Source organism: Fonsecaea multimorphosa (assembly GCF_000836435.1).
Source record: "Fonsecaea multimorphosa CBS 102226 unplaced genomic scaffold supercont1.36, whole genome shotgun sequence".
Taxonomy (NCBI): domain Eukaryota; kingdom Fungi; phylum Ascomycota; class Eurotiomycetes; order Chaetothyriales; family Herpotrichiellaceae; genus Fonsecaea; species Fonsecaea multimorphosa.
The window spans coordinates 94,541-110,708 of NW_015971670.1; the positions used below are offsets into that span (position 1 = coordinate 94,541).

General features: G+C 53.2%; 5 protein-coding genes across 5 annotated transcripts; 3 read left to right on the top strand and 2 right to left on the bottom strand.

Annotated features, from left to right (window-relative positions):
• Positions 1–2,541: 2,541 nt before the first annotated feature.
• On the bottom strand, positions 2,542–3,500 carry Z520_11150 (uncharacterized protein; the record flags this gene model as incomplete). The annotated part of the gene is made up of 2 exons (XM_016781639.1): positions 2,542–2,867; positions 2,960–3,500. 2 exons carry the CDS (start codon positions 3,498–3,500, stop codon positions 2,542–2,544), a joined length of 867 nt encoding a protein of 288 aa, XP_016627216.1.
• A 782-nt stretch (positions 3,501–4,282) lies between these two features.
• Positions 4,283–4,990, top strand: Z520_11151 (uncharacterized protein; the record flags this gene model as incomplete). Its single annotated transcript, XM_016781640.1, has 1 exon — positions 4,283–4,990. One exon carries the CDS (start codon positions 4,283–4,285, stop codon positions 4,988–4,990), a length of 708 nt encoding a protein of 235 aa, XP_016627217.1.
• A 558-nt stretch (positions 4,991–5,548) lies between these two features.
• On the top strand, positions 5,549–8,719 carry Z520_11152 (uncharacterized protein; the record flags this gene model as incomplete). The annotated part of the gene is made up of 2 exons (XM_016781641.1): positions 5,549–5,612; positions 5,679–8,719. The coding sequence occupies 2 exons, from the start codon at positions 5,549–5,551 to the stop codon at positions 8,717–8,719; spliced, it is 3,105 nt and encodes a 1,034-aa protein (XP_016627218.1).
• Positions 8,720–9,862: 1,143 nt separating this feature from the next.
• Positions 9,863–13,069, top strand: Z520_11153 (uncharacterized protein; the record flags this gene model as incomplete). The annotated part of the gene is made up of 2 exons (XM_016781642.1): positions 9,863–10,247; positions 10,299–13,069. 2 exons carry the CDS (start codon positions 9,863–9,865, stop codon positions 13,067–13,069), a joined length of 3,156 nt encoding a protein of 1,051 aa, XP_016627219.1.
• Positions 13,070–13,382: 313 nt separating this feature from the next.
• On the bottom strand, positions 13,383–15,691 carry Z520_11154 (uncharacterized protein; the record flags this gene model as incomplete). The annotated part of the gene is made up of 2 exons (XM_016781643.1): positions 13,383–14,997; positions 15,063–15,691. 2 exons carry the CDS (start codon positions 15,689–15,691, stop codon positions 13,383–13,385), a joined length of 2,244 nt encoding a protein of 747 aa, XP_016627220.1.
• Between the last annotated feature and the right edge of the window lie 477 nt (positions 15,692–16,168).

The following is a 16,168-nucleotide window of genomic DNA, read 5'->3' on the forward strand; positions in this document are numbered from 1 at the left end:
TGGCGCGAGCACGTTCTGGGTACTCGGTCTACCGTGCCGGTAGAGAGGGGGGAGACGTTCTGGGCGGACCACCCTCTTCGCCCGGCGCATTTGGGCCAATGGGTGCTATCTGCGGGCAGGGACCGGTGGCAGCTGGTACAGACAACTCCCAGACACTGGGTATTTATGCGGACGCAACCTTCCATCCATCCACCTGCTTTCGACCCGAGAACCAGGGCTCCTCCTGGTAGGGCGTTTCGGGGACTTGAAGGATGCGGATCGGGCGTAGGATTGGAGGTGGAGGCTGTGCGTGCTTGATAGAGGCCGAAGTGATCGGGGAGGCAGACGGTATCTGGTACGCTGGACTTAACGGCCTGCGACAAGTCTGGAGAAGCCAGATGCCAAATGGGCGAGATGGGCCGGTACATGGCACCCTCATGGCACCGATGGTACACTAACATCCATGACTAAGGCAGCAATTAGCCACTGCTGGGTGAACTGCTTCATGGGGTCCTGAGCGACCAGTGAGAAGAATCCCCAGTCAACGAGGCGAGGAAACTAATTCCCGGCGAATATCCAAAATATGTCGATGCCACTCGATGGGCAACCAGTGCTAAGTTGGGCTGTTTTTCCTTTGTCCCACGACCTGCAACCCACCATCACGCACCAAACGGCCACCCCTGCACCTAAGGCAACGGCTACCGCCCAACCAGAGATAATGGAATGCATCGACCAGGGGTGTTTTCGCAGACTGACTCAGCAAATATCCATAGGCCGACAGATGGCGTGCCTGCGCGCTGCTTGAGGCCTAGAAGATTGCCAGCCACCCACAGCGAAACGCAGCCATCTCTGGATCGACGAGGCCCAACGGTGGCTGCCTCAAGTACGAGGTACTGCGTGCTTGTTACCCACGATGCACGGAGTACATCCTCGTATACGGAGAAGGCAGTCTAGAGTGCTCGCATGCTCTGACCCATTGTCGCAACTCCAGCCGGGCCGTTGGCGAGACGAACAGTGCTCAGTGATGGGGTCGTGTTGAAGGCAATCCTGTCTTTTAGAGCATGGGGAGAGATTCTGCTACTTGAAGTGTTTGCAACGGGCGCAGATCGTGATCCAAGTCCCACTCCCCCTTTGAACTTCCTTGTCACAGAACTGACTGATATAGGACGGCCCCCAAGATCCTTCCAGCCAGCGGCAGTTGAAATTTGCCCGTAAGCACTCTCTTTTTGTCCGATCCTCCTCCCGGGCTTATTGATACCGAGACAGAGGAGCCTCCAGGCCTTGTACATCATCAAGAGATGGGCGACAATAAGAGCGCGGTCGAGAATCACCATGTTACTCGGCCCTTGCACGCGAGGTGGGTGAGGAACAAAAGCTGGAGGCTAAACAACGTGGGAAGCGGGACAGCCAGTCGCTGAAGTAAGCCTTCTTGTGACCGACCGTTGACGACCCTCCTGTGAGCAGTACACGCGGGCGAGAACCTCCATGCCAGCCACGGGTGGCAACTATACAGTCGACTTGTCGTTATTTCTTTCCTTTTCTTTCCTTTTTTCCTGTTTTGTTTTTCCTGTTTCTGTGGCAAAAGCAACGCAAGTCACCGGTTGGTTACCTAGGTAATCTCTATTCCGAGTCCTTCGCGAGCGATCTCTGCGCACTTTCCGACGCAGCAGTGACCAAGCACGGACAAGTCGAACACGAAAGGGCGTTGTGTGCTCCGAGCATGGCCGAACTCCCCCAGTATTTCCGAACAATCGCAGTCCCCTACCCCCGCTAAGCATTCGAAGGGGGCCGCAATTTTGCAAAGGACCAACCCTATTTCTGCCACTGGACATTTCCATCCTGTTACGAGGAGAAAGCTTAGGCAGGAATAAGCCCCGGATCGCTGTCTGAACTCTGATGACAAGGGACACCGTGCTCTAGTTGGAAGATCATCCGTTGATCAAATACGTGCGTCGGGGTGACCAAGGCTTTTGTTTCCCATCAATCAGCACTTGCCATCTCGACTCAATTGACGAAGCGAAACTCGGGCCCGAGATACGGAGTACAATTTCACTGTGACAAAGGAGGTGGGGGTGGTGACTTGAATTTTTGATATGTTTGGAGACCCGACTTTGGGGAGTGCCTCATACCGCTCTTTGCATGATGGCGTACCCAGAGCCTTTCATCCCATTGCTGCTGTTGCTGCCGCTGCTCTCTGTCTCCTCTATCCTCGTGTACTCAAAGTCGAAAGAAAAGAAAGGAGTCGTATTTCTATCTTTGAGGCGCAGTGAACCTGCAGCCCAGTGCAACAACAACAACGCCATTGACATCATCTGTAGCTGCGGGGTCAGCTCTGCCTTCTGCTCCTGCGTTTGCCCGGCTGCTGGGACGGACATTGTCGGTGGTTTTGTAGGGCATTCTGGTCTCACCTGACAGGAGCAAGCTGGATAGACGTGCAGTGTTCAAGCGGATGCCACCCAGATGCCACATGGGACTTTGCTTGTAAATGGCCACAACGGCACAGCCCCAACGTGCCCCCCGGTTAAAAAGCGCTTGGTCATCCGTACATCTGCAGGCTAGACTTTAGTCTGCGTCGACCGGATCCCAGTCAGTCACCAAGTATTCATCTAGACCGTCCATCCTCTGCATGTCGTCGCTGGATATCTCAAAATGACTAACATTGCCATTTTCCTTGATTCGTTGTTGCGATACACTTTTAGGCAATGGAATATACCCGTGTTGGAGACTCCACCTAACCATTAGTTGCGCAGGAGTGCATCCGTATTTCTTGGACAGTGATACAATTGTCGGATGCTCCATGCGGAGAGCTCTGGCAAGAGGCGCGTAGGCTTCGACCAGAATGTCATACTTGCGACACGTTTCGACAATGTCTGACCGTGTATTGAAGGCTGAATGCACAGGTCCTGTTAGTATGGTCACCGCAATATCCATCTCCTATCTCCACAGTGATCACCGAATATATGGGACAAGATCGACTCACGGTGGACTTCGATCTGATTGACACAGGGCATGATGCGCGGCTTCGCAGCAACGAGCTCGTCCAGATGCTTGGTCCCAAAATTGCTGACACCTCCTAGCTTGATCTCGCCGTCTTGGATGGCATCTTCGACCGCTCTCCAGCTAGAAAGACGAGCGTTTTTCCCGCCATACGGACTGTGAAGAAGGAACAAATCAATATAACCTAGGCCACTTGCTTCCACTGATTGTCTGATGGAGCGACGAGCAGCGTCATAGTTAGTGTTTGTCGCCAGCTTAGAGGTGAAGAAGATGTCCTCTCGGTTCAGGCCTGTGGTGTTGCTGGACTTGTCACCGATGAAGGATAAGATGGCCTGACCACAGGCCCGTTCATTTCGGTACATCTGAGCACTGTCAACGCCGCGATAGCCTGCTTCGAGGGCCCATTTGACCGCCTGCGAAGCCTCTCGGTTTGACATCAAGTACACGCCCAAGTGTATCTGAGGAATAGAGAGGCCATTGGGTAGAGTGAGGCGAGTGGATAGTGAGAAGCTGTTGGGCGCCATCGACGGTGTTGTTTGTATACGGTGTATATGCCCTTTCCGTCTCTCAAGATAGAATGGAACTCTGAGTCTGAGCTAGGGCGAGACAGAATAGGTGGGCAGGCTTGTCACCAACTCATGTGCGGAATCAATTGCCGGCGAGGAGATTACTTCATTGCCTCCATCTCTCTAGCTGTCTGGTGCTCTTAGAGTCTTAGGTGGGGAGCAGGTTCGTGTGAGTGGAAAAAGGCCGTTGTGCCGTGGCGCACGAGGCTCTCGTATTATTGCCGGTTCCGAGCTTCCCCGTCGAAACACGCGCACACCTCAAAACGACCTCAATGCTGGTTATCCAACACGCGCCCATATTGTTATCTACTGCGAGCACAGCCTCACTCGACCTGGAGAACAAGAGTATTCTCCATTGCTACCGCTCTTCTTGATTTCACTGTCTCTCCCCGCGGAAGCGAGAAAACTCGGTCGTTCAAACAACCCGGAGCTTAATTCCCGTGGGTTTTCAGCTGGTGCTTGGACGCCTTCACCGCTCCCCGTTTCCGCATGTCAACACCCTTTGGTCTCGGCACGTAGCATGGTGGCATAGTTCCGTCGAACGTGTCAACATTCTCGTTGTCTGATATATCAACGCTGCGTTGCTCATGATGCGCTCATTGGATACGCATGAGCTTGAGCCTGATGCCACTTCCACGACTGATCGCCGGAGGGAGACTTGCATGCCTCTATTTTCCTTTCCGGAGCGCTCTCGATTTTGACGGTGCATTTGGCACCATTTTGGGGGATTGATAGCCAATATGGCCTTCTCGTCGTCTTCATCCGAGAGTAATTTCAGCGCATCGAGATCTGTTCGCGATGCACCATTTACAGGCCTCAGCAGCCCTTCCGAGTCTGGTAGCCAAGGCAGACGCGGGGGCGGAGCGTTTCAGTTCGACATTATCGCATGGTTCCCCAAATATCAAAGCTGTCAGCGATATTTTATAGATCATGCTCAGCACGAACCGCTCGTCCAGGCCTTTGCATCCTTCATCAACATTCTGCTCCCGTTTCAGCGCCAACCGCACCCAGTCTACACTACGTCTGGATCTAGGAGTGGGAAAGCGAGGCTGGATAGAGACTCGGTGAGACCGTCTTCTTCTGAAGCAGCAGCAGCCGCCTCTGCTGTATCCCTCATCCCCTACCTGCGGCGTCTTGTGGTTACTGGTATGGATGTGCCCCAAGTATTGCACGGGTTTTTCGGGGACGACTGGCGAGCGGGGATTGGACCGCAAAGAGAGCAAGAAAGGCGGAACTACCTCTTTGCAGCCAAAAGTGGCGGATGGGCATCGGTCAAACGAGAATATGACATGCTACCCTTGGAGACGGTACCATTTATGCGTCCGCTGTATGACCCGACAGACGCTGAGATCGACGCTGCGGAGCGGAGCTGGAGTGAGTGGTTAGCCCTTGAAGATTGGATGGTGGGCTCGCGTGCACCAGATGACGATGCAAATGAAATCTCATAGAGAGAGGATACCGTGACTTTTGCCACAGAGATATTGGCAACCAGGCCCCAAGAAGTCGCAAGATGTCTATTCGGCGTTTAGGAGGAAGTAATACGGGCCACGGCATCGTGAATGTTCATGGCATGTGCGGCATTCATCATAGCGTTCGTTTGTTGTTCAGCAAGGCCTTTGTGGCTGTCGGACAAATGGGCGTCAGGCAAGGCTCAGATTTTGCCTCAGCCTCGCCAACTGTATTTGCTGTTTTAGCGCAAGGCTTCAGCCGTGTTGGTCCGAGCGCGTCTTTGATCACAGAACCTGATAAAACTCCATCCATCACTGCATCACTCCGCTGTCCTTCTTTCAAGCCAGTGTCTTTAACTGTTCTAGTCTCTTGTTGGTCATCCAACCTTGGCCTCGCCTTCATCTGGCGCTCACTCACATGAGCATAATTGGTGATTATGGCCGCATTATGATTTGCCACCATCGTCACCTCAAGCGATCTACAGTCACTGTTCTCATGTGAATGTGACACGCGCCTCTCAAGTGCGGCTCTCAACCTTGGCGATGGACAAGCATAAGATGGCCAGCAACGCTCATATGTTCCTGGACCCGAAGTCGATTAAGAAGATGTCCAATCCATCAGGTGAGAGTCAAAGCCTCGCGCTTGATTTTGGATTGTATCCCCAAACTGACGCTTCTTCACACTCAGGAAACGCAGGGGGTCGTACGCCTCTCGGCGATCATTCGTCTCAAGGAGAAACTGCTCCCATGGAGGGGCCCAAAAAGTCCATGCTGGAGAGCCTCTACGGCGTTGAAGACAGGATCAGCAACCCACGGAAGAAGGTGAAACTGAATGCCGAGGACCAGCGCGACCAAGGACCAAAGATGGGTATATCTTCTCATCATCGCGGTAGCGGGATTGTCGGTGAATACATGCGACCAGATCCCGACCAGGCCACCGAAATGACAAAGAAAAGCCTGGTTGATCTGACAAACGATGAAGAGGATGGCGATGACGATGATGTACAAATTGTTTCCTCTCGGTCGCTCGATGACCAAGAGGTATGCTATGGCCATATCGCAACAGTCGCACAAGCCTATCTCCTCCCTAAGCCAAAGACGACTGCAAATTCCTTTCACCAAGGACGAGAATGGCCCGTTATGAGGTGTACCTTCATACGCAAGCCATCAAAGGACATAGTGATTGACATTCAAGATCCGTGCGGCACGTCGTTTGCTAGAGTCCACCCCGACTTTGCTGCAGTACTAGCAGTGGCTATGGATACTACGAAGGGTTTTCGGACACAGGCGAAATTGATCAATCGGCGTAAGAAACAAGAAGAATGGCCGCATCAACCCTGCTCTGAACAGCTGAAAATGATTGTTAACATCTACGGTCGACGTGGAGATGTCAACAAAGTCGGTCGCATTTTCGGCAATGCAAACTTCTTCTTCCGCCCACCAATGGCTCCGGAGACTGGTATACCAATCGTCAATCCCCATGCACAGAACAAGCCAATGTTCCACACTCCGCGTACCATAGGCCAAGCGAGAACTTTGGCTGATACTCGCACTCTCGAGGAAGCGACAGAAGCAGTCTCAAAGCTCTTTGATTCTTTCGCCAACGCAAGTCGGCCGCTAGATGAGACTAGTCCGCCAGATTCTATCATTACAACACCTCTACTTAGTCACCAGAAGCAGGCGCTTACATTCCTTCTCCGACATGAGCAGCCACGAACGTTTGGCAGTGACGAAGCAGAGAATTCCTCACTTTGGCGCCGGAAACAACGCAGAAATGGGGAGATCGCTTACCACGAAGTCATTACCGGTCTTTCTGTCAAGGACGAGCCAGAACAAGTACTTGGTGGTCTCCTAGCGGATGTTATGGGTCTCGGGAAGACACTAGAAGCCCTTTCACTCATCGCAAGCACGTTGGAAGAAGCCGAATTGTTTGCGAATGAGAAAGTGGTGCGCGACAATCAGGACATGCAGCGCATCATATTATCCAACACAAAGGCGACATTGATAGTCTGTCCGACCAGCACCGTGAAAAACTGGGAGGATCAGATCGCACAGCACATCAAGCCTGGAACTATGGAATACCACGTCTATCACGGCCCTAATCGTGAGAAGAATCCGTACAAGTTGCTGAAGTACGAAATGATCATCACGACGTACGGTGTGGTCGCTTCTGAATTCTCCAAGACTGCAATTTCACTAAGCCCGTTGAGACAGCTGATTTGGTTTAGGATAGTGCTGGACGAAGCGCATACGATTCGAGAACAAAAAGCTCTTCAGTCTCAGGCCTGTTACAGTCTGGAGGCCCAACGCCGCTGGTGCTTAACAGGGACACCTATTCAAAATCGATTGGATGACCTGGGTTCTCTGACGAGGTTCCTCCGCCTATATCCATACGATACCCCAGGTCGATTTAATCAGTACATTCGGGGCCCAGCCCAAGCAGGCGATCCGGCATTCTTAAAGGCTTTGCGCGTGTTTGTGGACTCATTCACGCTTCGTCGACTTCGAGACCGGATTGACCTCCCGGAGAGAAAAGACTATGTCGCCAAACTGACCTTTTCGGACGAAGAAAGAAAGCTGCACGACTTCTTCAAAGGGGAAGCTCACGTTCAGATCGAGCAGCTTAGCCGTGCGAAGGAGAAGAACAGTGGTGTTCAGCATCACGTACTTCGTGGCATCATGACCTTACGGCTAATTTGTGCGCATGGGCGGGAGTTGTTGAAGGAGAAAGATCTAAAGCTGCTGAAAGGGATAAGCGCCACCGAAGCCATTGACGTTGACGAAGTTGTCGCACCACCGACCATATCGAGAAAAGCCGCGTACGAGTCTTTGAACTTGAGGACCGAAGCTGAGCTGGACGTGTGCCGAAACTGTGAACGGAGCATAACTAAGGATGTAGCGAAGACCGAAGTGGATGATGAGGAGCAGGCGCTGCGATGCTTCATCCTCCCATGCTTCGACCTCGTTTGCGCCGACTGCTTCAATCCGGCAAAAGCGTCCTTCGACAGCCTATCGGACAAGGAACCCGTTACCTGTCCATTTTGTTCGGCCCTAATTGCTGCGCAATACGTCGGATTTAGTGGATCCACGGCGCAAGAGATTCTCGTGGCACCAGACGACACCATTGACGAACAGGAAGAGGAGGACGGGGTGCAGACATATTCCGGACCTCATACTAAGACGAGGGCGCTTTTGGCAGACATTGAGCAAATGTACCAAGACAGTCAAGCCTTGGAAGCCGCCGGAGAAGCCCCTCTGAAGTGTGTTGTCTTTTCCGAATTTACGTCGCACCTGGATCTCATCGAGAGAGCATTAGTCGATCACGGCTACTCTTTTGTCCGCATTGACGGCACGATGTCCCTTAACAACCGGAAGAAATCGATGGACGCCCTTGCGTCGGACGACAGTATCAGAATCCTCTTGGCATCGATCAAGGCTGCGGGACAAGGTCTCAATTTGACGGCTGCATCGCGAGCGTTCATCATGGAGCCGATGTGGAACCCAGCAGCTGAAGCGCAAGCAGTGGATCGAATTTATCGCATCGGACAGAAGCGCCCGGTTCTCGTCAAACGGTATCAAATCGACAATAGCATTGAGGGCAAGATTGTGGAATTGCAGAAAAGAAAACAACAGCTGGCCGACGTGTCGGTGAATCAAAATTACAAACAGTTGAGCAAGCAGGAAGTGCGCGAACAGCATATGAAGGAGATCCTGGCGCTGTTCAAATGATGACGGGTGTTGCAGCTCTGCGTCTTGGACGAGTTGGAAGCACAACGCAGTTGCGTACAGACGCTGTAACAGCATCTGAATGATAGATTTTGCCATGCAGCGGACAAGGAACTTTGGAAATCATGAGGCCGGGGCTTGGATATTCATTCGCATTGGCATAGAGAACGGAATTTCACATGGCGCGGATCTGGTAGCAAGAGGAGACGTGCTCTCTAAGAGCCAGGTCAGCAGCTACAGAGCATGCAAGAAATGTACCCAGACAACCTTTGCAGCAGAGAAGCATGAATTCAATGACACTTTATTGATTATTGAAGCTGGAGGTTTTCTTTCTTCTGCAGACATTGCTTGCTAGCACGTGGGAGTACGAGAGACCTCCGATTAGGGAGGATTGTCCCTAGCAGGGGAGCCTAGCCTCAGCAGTTAGCGCTGAGGCTAGGTGCCATACCGGTACCTAGCTCGCTAGGTAGTTAACCAAAATACGGGCCCCCAAATCGCATCGCTAGGTACCTCGATACTCGTAGTTGCCGGTCGTGGGGCATCAGGCGAGGTTCCGGTTGTCTGGGGGTGAGAAACCTGTTGAGGCCCCAGCCATCCGAGTGGCGGCCGCCCCGAGGGATCGGGTACCCAGCCTATCATGGCCCCCTAGAGCCGCGATTCAAGGCACCTCAATGGTCCTTGGACGCCGCTGACGATGGTGCATGGTGGATGCCCAGGTTCATGCCCAGATTCAGGGCATCTAACCACGATCAGGCAGTGGGCGAGTCTGTGGGCGGGATGCAGCAACGGCCACCGACACCGCCCACTGCCAATTCCCATGAAGAAATCCGATTTCACCGATCGTCATTGCTGCTAAACAGAGCTTGCCCGTGCAACTTGGGAAATTTTCTCGCCCGTCTGTTACTTCCGAAGGGCAGAATCTCTGTCGCGCCTCCTGCCATCCGTCTGGGACATTCAAAGCAATTGGACGTCTCTTCGTCCATCATTGTCCTTTACCTCGGGGCCTTCATTCAATTCTCTGCCTCCCCGTCATTGCTAAGAGCCGAAACCCTGCCTTTTCTCTAAACTCCCTGGAGCTGCATGTGCTGATCTGCTTCGACCGGTCCCAAGCATACACAACAGGATCAGTGATCCTCCGATCCCAAGATGGTTGTTGTAGACCACTATGAGTATCTCTGTGAGGAAGAGAAACGGCTGAAAGAGGACCGCGAGCGCACGAAATACTGGAAGAGATGGGGTCCCTATGTGGCTGAACGTCAATGGGCAACTGTGCGTGAGGACTACTCGGACAATGGTGACGCCTGGAGCCACTTCTCCCACGACCAAGCCAGGTCTAGAGCCTATCGCTGGGGTGAGGATGGCATTGCTGGCGTGTCCGATACTCATGGGCTCCAGAACGTTGCCTTCGCCTTTTGGAATGAGAAGGACGACTTTTTGAAGGAGAGGCTCTTTGGTCTCAGCAATCCCCAGGGCAATCACGGTGAAAGTATCAAGGAGGCACACTTCCATTTGGACAATGTCCCTACGCATTGTGAGTCGGACTGCCGCAAATACGAGCAACAATGAGCTGACTTCTCTGCAGCATACATGAAATATCTCTACAAGCTCCCTCAGCGGCGGTTTCCCTACGAAGAGTTGATCAAGGAAAATGCAAAACGCGGCAAGCTTGAGCGCGAGTTCAACATTATCGACTCGGACGCTTTCAAGGACAATCGTTACTTTGACATCTTCATCGAGACTGCAAAAGAGACCGACGACCCTGAAGAGTTGCTGTTCCGGGTAACCGCCTACAACCGTGGCCCAGAACCGGCTCCTCTGCATATCATTCCTCACATGTGGTTCAGGAACACTTGGTCTTGGGGCAGGGAGCCCGAAAAGCTCAAACCCAACATTCGCATGGTGGGACCGATGACTGCGCAGTCCAAACATCACAAGCTGGGTCATCGCTTCTTCCAGCTGTCTCCATCACCAGGCTGTGGCCCCAATGCTGACGATGTTCATCCACAACTCATGTTCACGGAAAATGACACCAACCTCCAGAAGCTCTACGGTGTCAAGAACAAGCAACCTTATGTCAAGGACGCTTTCCACCGGTGGATAGTCGACGAAGAGAAGGGAGCCATCAATCCTCGCTGCTCGGGCACAAAATGCGCAGCTTGGTATGACTTTGGCCAAGGTGACGGGGTCCCTCCTGGAGAGTGCGCCGTTGTCAGATTCCGCCTGTCGCGCAAATACGATGGCTACCTTAACGAGGAGCTTCTAGACGACATTATCGAGCAAAGACGGCAAGAAGCCGACGAATTCTACTACAGAATTAGCCCTCTTCCCATGGCTGAAGATTTGAGGAATATCCAGCGCCAGGCTCTTGCCGGCATGCTCTGGTGCAAACAGCACTATTATTTCATCTGGGATCAGTGGGCGAACGGTGACCCTAACATGCCACCTCCCCCGGAGAACCGCAAGAATATCCGGAATGAGCACTGGAAGCATATGTATCTCGACGACATCCTTTCAATGCCGGATTCCTGGGAGTATCCGTTTTTCGCGGCCTGGGACTCAGCTTTCCATTGTATCCCACTTGCAATGGTCGATCCCGAATTTGCAAAGAAGCAGCTCGATTTGTTCACTCGCGAATGGTACATGCACCCCAACGGGCAACTCCCGGCCTATGAATGGAACTTTGGCGACGTCAACCCACCTGTGCACGCATGGTCCGTTTTCCGGACCTTCAAGATTGAACGAAAAATGTATGGGAGACAGGACCTCGATTTCCTCGAACGTGTCTTCCAGAAATTACTGCTCAACTTTACCTGGTGGGTCAACCGCAAGGACTATGAGGGCAAAAATGTGTTTGAAGGGGGCTTCCTGGGTCTTGACAACATTGGTCTGTTCAACCGTTCCGAGCCTTTACCCACTGGTGGAGTTCTAGAGCAAGCCGACAGCACAGGATGGATGGCATTCTACTGCCTCTGCATGTTGAACATTGCACTTGAACTTGCCAAGCATAGACGAACATACGAGGACATTGCGTCGAAGTTCTTCGAGCACTTTCTTCTGATCGCCGACGCTATGACCTTCCGTGCGGGAGGCAAAGAAAAGAGCTTATGGAACGAGGAGGACGGATTCTACTACGACGCAATTTCTTGGGGCGGACCATGGACCCAGCAAATGCCCGTACGGTCTCTCGTTGGCCTCATCCCACTATATGCGGTCCTGACCTTGGAGCCGGAGCTGATCAACAAGTTTCCCAATTTCAAGAGGCGGATGGATTGGTTCATTGAGAATCGCCACGACGTTGCAGAGCGCAATATTGCCTCCATGCGCAAAAGAGGTAAAGACGAGCGTCTCCTGCTGTCTCTAGTCAGCAAGGAGCGCCTAGAAAAGATCTTGAAGAGGATGCTTGACGAGACAGAGTTCCTCTCTGAGCACGGAATCCGCAGCTTGTCCAAGTACCACGAAAAGAATCCCGTCAGCATGGATGTCAACGGCCAGCAATTCAAGGTCAGCTACGTACCTGGTGATTCTGACTCTGGCCTCTTCGGCGGCAACTCCAACTGGCGTGGCCCAATCTGGATTGCTGTGAATTTCTTGCTAGTCGAATCGCTGCTGCGGTTCTACATGTTCTATGGCACCTCCCTCCAGATCGAGTGTCCCACCGGCTCGGGTGAATACATGCATCTCGGCCACGTTGCCGAGGAGATCCAGCACCGGCTCCAGCATCTCATGCTGAGGGACGGTGAAGGCCGTCGAGCCATCAATGCAGGTAACGATACTCTCGATTTTGACCCACATTGGAAAGACTATCTCTGGTTCTTTGAGTTCTTCGATGGCGACACCGGCCGCGGCCTCGGTGCCAGCCATCAGTGCGGGTGGACCGGGTTGATGGCAAAGATGATCCACGACACAGGTATCAATTGTCGTCTAGCGCAGACTCCCCGCACACCCTCCACTGCCGCCGCGCACTACTTCGATGACACTCTTTCAAGAGGACTGAGCAGGAAAGGTACCTTTGTTGGCACCCCCGGACCGATGCGGCGTTCGTCGACTTCGCGCTCGATCGGCAACCGCGGCTCATTCGTCTCCGTCACCAACGGCGACCACCACTCCGGTCGAGGGAATCAGACGCCCGCCGTGATTCACGATGTGGATGCTCCCAATTCTTATTTTGAAGCGGCAACAACCACTGGGACCGACTCAGACGCCTGGGGAGAAGAGGACAAGCTGGAGAAAGAACGCCGAAAGAGCATTGCCGACAGTCACTACGACAAGTACGTCAGCGAGCAGTTGACCAAAATCAAGACGAATGAGAGTGCTGCAGTGTACGAGGATGAGTTTGAGGCGCAGCTGGATTAGCTGAGTTGAGAGTCATGGTTTTGTCGCTCAGACTCGATGGTGCGGGAGTACGACGATTATCATAATAGAGACTACTGGCAAGGCGCTGTAGCCTCGATCCTTAGAGCATGAGCTTTTCGTTAGAGCATAGATACAGAGCATGGATAGAGCATTACTTGAGCGGGCAGATACAGCTTAATACGCAAATACCCAATACTTGTTTCTACCATTGCTTGTAACCTCTCTATCGAGATGTATAGATTGAAGTCCACATACCACATGTCGTGACCTTCGTCGTACTAGGTATATATAGATGAAGCGTCCGTTTCCTGTCTCATACACTGTCCGCACGGTCCGCACTGCGTACCATGTTTGTAGTCTGGGGATCTTCCACTACTTCTCTAGCCGAAGGAGGGACGGCACCGTCATGCAGCATGCCTTGAGAACCACCTTCTTGGGCGGGCGACGACCAGCTGGCTGCATCCTCAGCATGCAGGTGGCCGCAGGGGTGGGCATCAACGCCAACTGCATGGACTGCATCAACCATGGCAAGGGCACTGTGCGACGAGACCTTTTCAAAGACGCAATTTCCAGTGCCGGAATCGACCAGAATGACTCGACCGCTGCTATCGTCTTTGTCGTGGTACTCGGCAAAGACACTTTCAATCCCGCCGTTGTTGCTTCCTTTGGCGAGGCGAGATGCACCACGACGCCTTACGCCATTCGGCTCTAACAAGGCAGCTACCAATCCTGCAATGCTTAGGCGTGCTTGCATATTGCGCGTCTTTCCCGGTTGACTCGCCACAGCCATGGCGGCAAGCACAATGCCGAGCAGAGCGTAGAGGAGGTTCAAGCTCACCAAGGTGAAAAAGGGGGCTTTGGGGAGCCGCGCCACCAGTCGGCTTTGCCTCGTCTGCTCGGCGACGTTCAGTCTCCCGGCCGTGATTCCCGCGATCATGCTCAGCGCGGCCCTGCTGAACTGACTGGCGAAGTAATCTGCAAATGCCTGGGACGTGTTGACCTGTTGGGCGCCGCTGAAGAAAGCGGACTCGAGCGAGTTCTGCACCAGTGCGCGGCTCTCGAGAAGCGCCCAGCCGACATTGTTTGATAGGGTCTCGTTGGCCATGGTGTAATTGCTGGCATCCCCGACGACATTGCCGGCGATGGATGCGTACTCGAGCTCGTAGACGGCAGAGGTGCATTGAAAGATAAAGGCGTAGTTGTACTGGTCGTCGTCCTCGACGGCTTCGGGATCCAGAGAGAGAGCGTCAGAGGCGGCCACACGAGCACCGGCTGCGAAGAAGAATGGGTTGGGGGTCGCCAGCTGTCCATCGACAGTCCCGATCGGGTCTGCAAAGCCTTGCTTTCTGAACATCTGCAGAAAGAAGCCGATGTTGCTGTTTGTCCCGTACGAGCTGCCGTTGCCGGCCGCGAAGGTGAAGCCGGTGTTGTTGTTGAGGTCCCCGTAGAGACTGGGACTGCAGTTGTAAGTCATGCCCAAAGTCATCTGGACTTCTCCCAGGGCACAGCCGTTGTCGTACATGCACCACTCGATCTGCTGGAGGTGGCAAGCTTGGCTGGCTGGAGAACATGTGGTGCTCATGGCGTACGTCCGAGCCCGGAAATCGAGGTTGGGATCGCGTTGTGCCGAAGTGAGGAAGGCGAAGTGCTTGTCATCCACTGTACTAGTCATGACGCTGTTGATTGTGGAAAGATTCATCGAGGTACGAGTCGCCTCGGAAGCGCTGTCAAAGTGTATTGACTCCGGTAGTTGCAAGCCGCCTATGCACTGGTTGATGTCCCCGGGCGTCCAAGTTTGGTTATAGCACAGGGGCACGAGGCCACGACCGTAGCTTGCAACAGGTGTAGAAACGGGTGGTGAGAGCGTGTCCAGGTTCACTGTCGACGTGGTGAAATGGAGCCATGTATCGACCGCGACGAGGGCGATGCTGTGGGCACAAGTTAGCGCATGTACCCCTCTGGCTTGACGGGTTATGTTGTTATGGTCCTCTACCTCAAAACAGTTGCGGCCAATAGACTCACGACGGTCATCCACAAGAGCTTGGTCTGCTTGTTTCGCCGCTTCCAGAAACAGTACTGCAACCATGACCATAGCGGTCCGAACCCTCCTCCAAGTAGACCTATGATCAGCTTGAGCTGATAGACCGTAGGGAGAGACTCGACCTCCCCCAAATTAGATCTCCTGATATAATCCTTCGCAAGTGGATAGGAGGTCAGAACCATGACGAACGCCGACGTGAGCGACGTGACAGTGCTTGTCCAGGACGAAACCGTGATCAGTCGCGTAGCACTGAAATCAACGTAGTAGGCCGATCTGTTTCGCACGGTCGAGACTCCTAGCAAGTTTTCAGAAATCTCCGGGTCGCTGGAAACCTCATAGCCATACACAAGGCCAACGAAGATGGCTGTCAACACAAGCATGGGGAGGCTGAGGCACATAAGAGCCCAGAGTATGTCGGCGATTGCTCCATCGAGTCTTTGTGGAGGTCCGTCAGGTGGTGGTGCTTTCGCAGGCTCAGAGTGTGCTTCCTTGGACCGACTCTCCTGTGCTTGGATTTCTGTCGCCAAGTTGTCGCCGTCGTTGCTTTGTCGTAGGAGCGGCGCTGAGACTTGGGAAGCCATGTGGAACGAGATCCTTCCAAGAAAATGCTGCCACCCCTTCCGCCACGAACTCAGTCGTTGCTCACCATAGAATCTGAAGCAGCGCTGGCTAGACTTTGAGCATCAAGGGAGGAACATATTGAGGTTATCATGAGGAGCCAGGACGGCAGGTGCAGGGGCCTGAATGGTGGGCATCCCATAGTTAGGCTGAAGCTGCAAAACATGGCTAGCGGCTGCAAGAAGGCTGTGTCGACAAATATCTCAAGAGTTACGCCTCATTCGGCCTTGGAAATGTTTCACTCACGCTGTTCCCTGGCACAGATGGATGATCTGTTACACTCGAAGGGAGAATGTAGCGGTATCACACAACCCCTTGGCTAATTGGCGACCAGGCAGCCTGCCCTCTTGGGGGCCGAACCTTGTGCAGCCCCGATTGTTTCACAAGCTTTTGATTCTCTGGGTCGAGTTTCCTGTGTCTGTCGCTATTCTGCTTGGGAA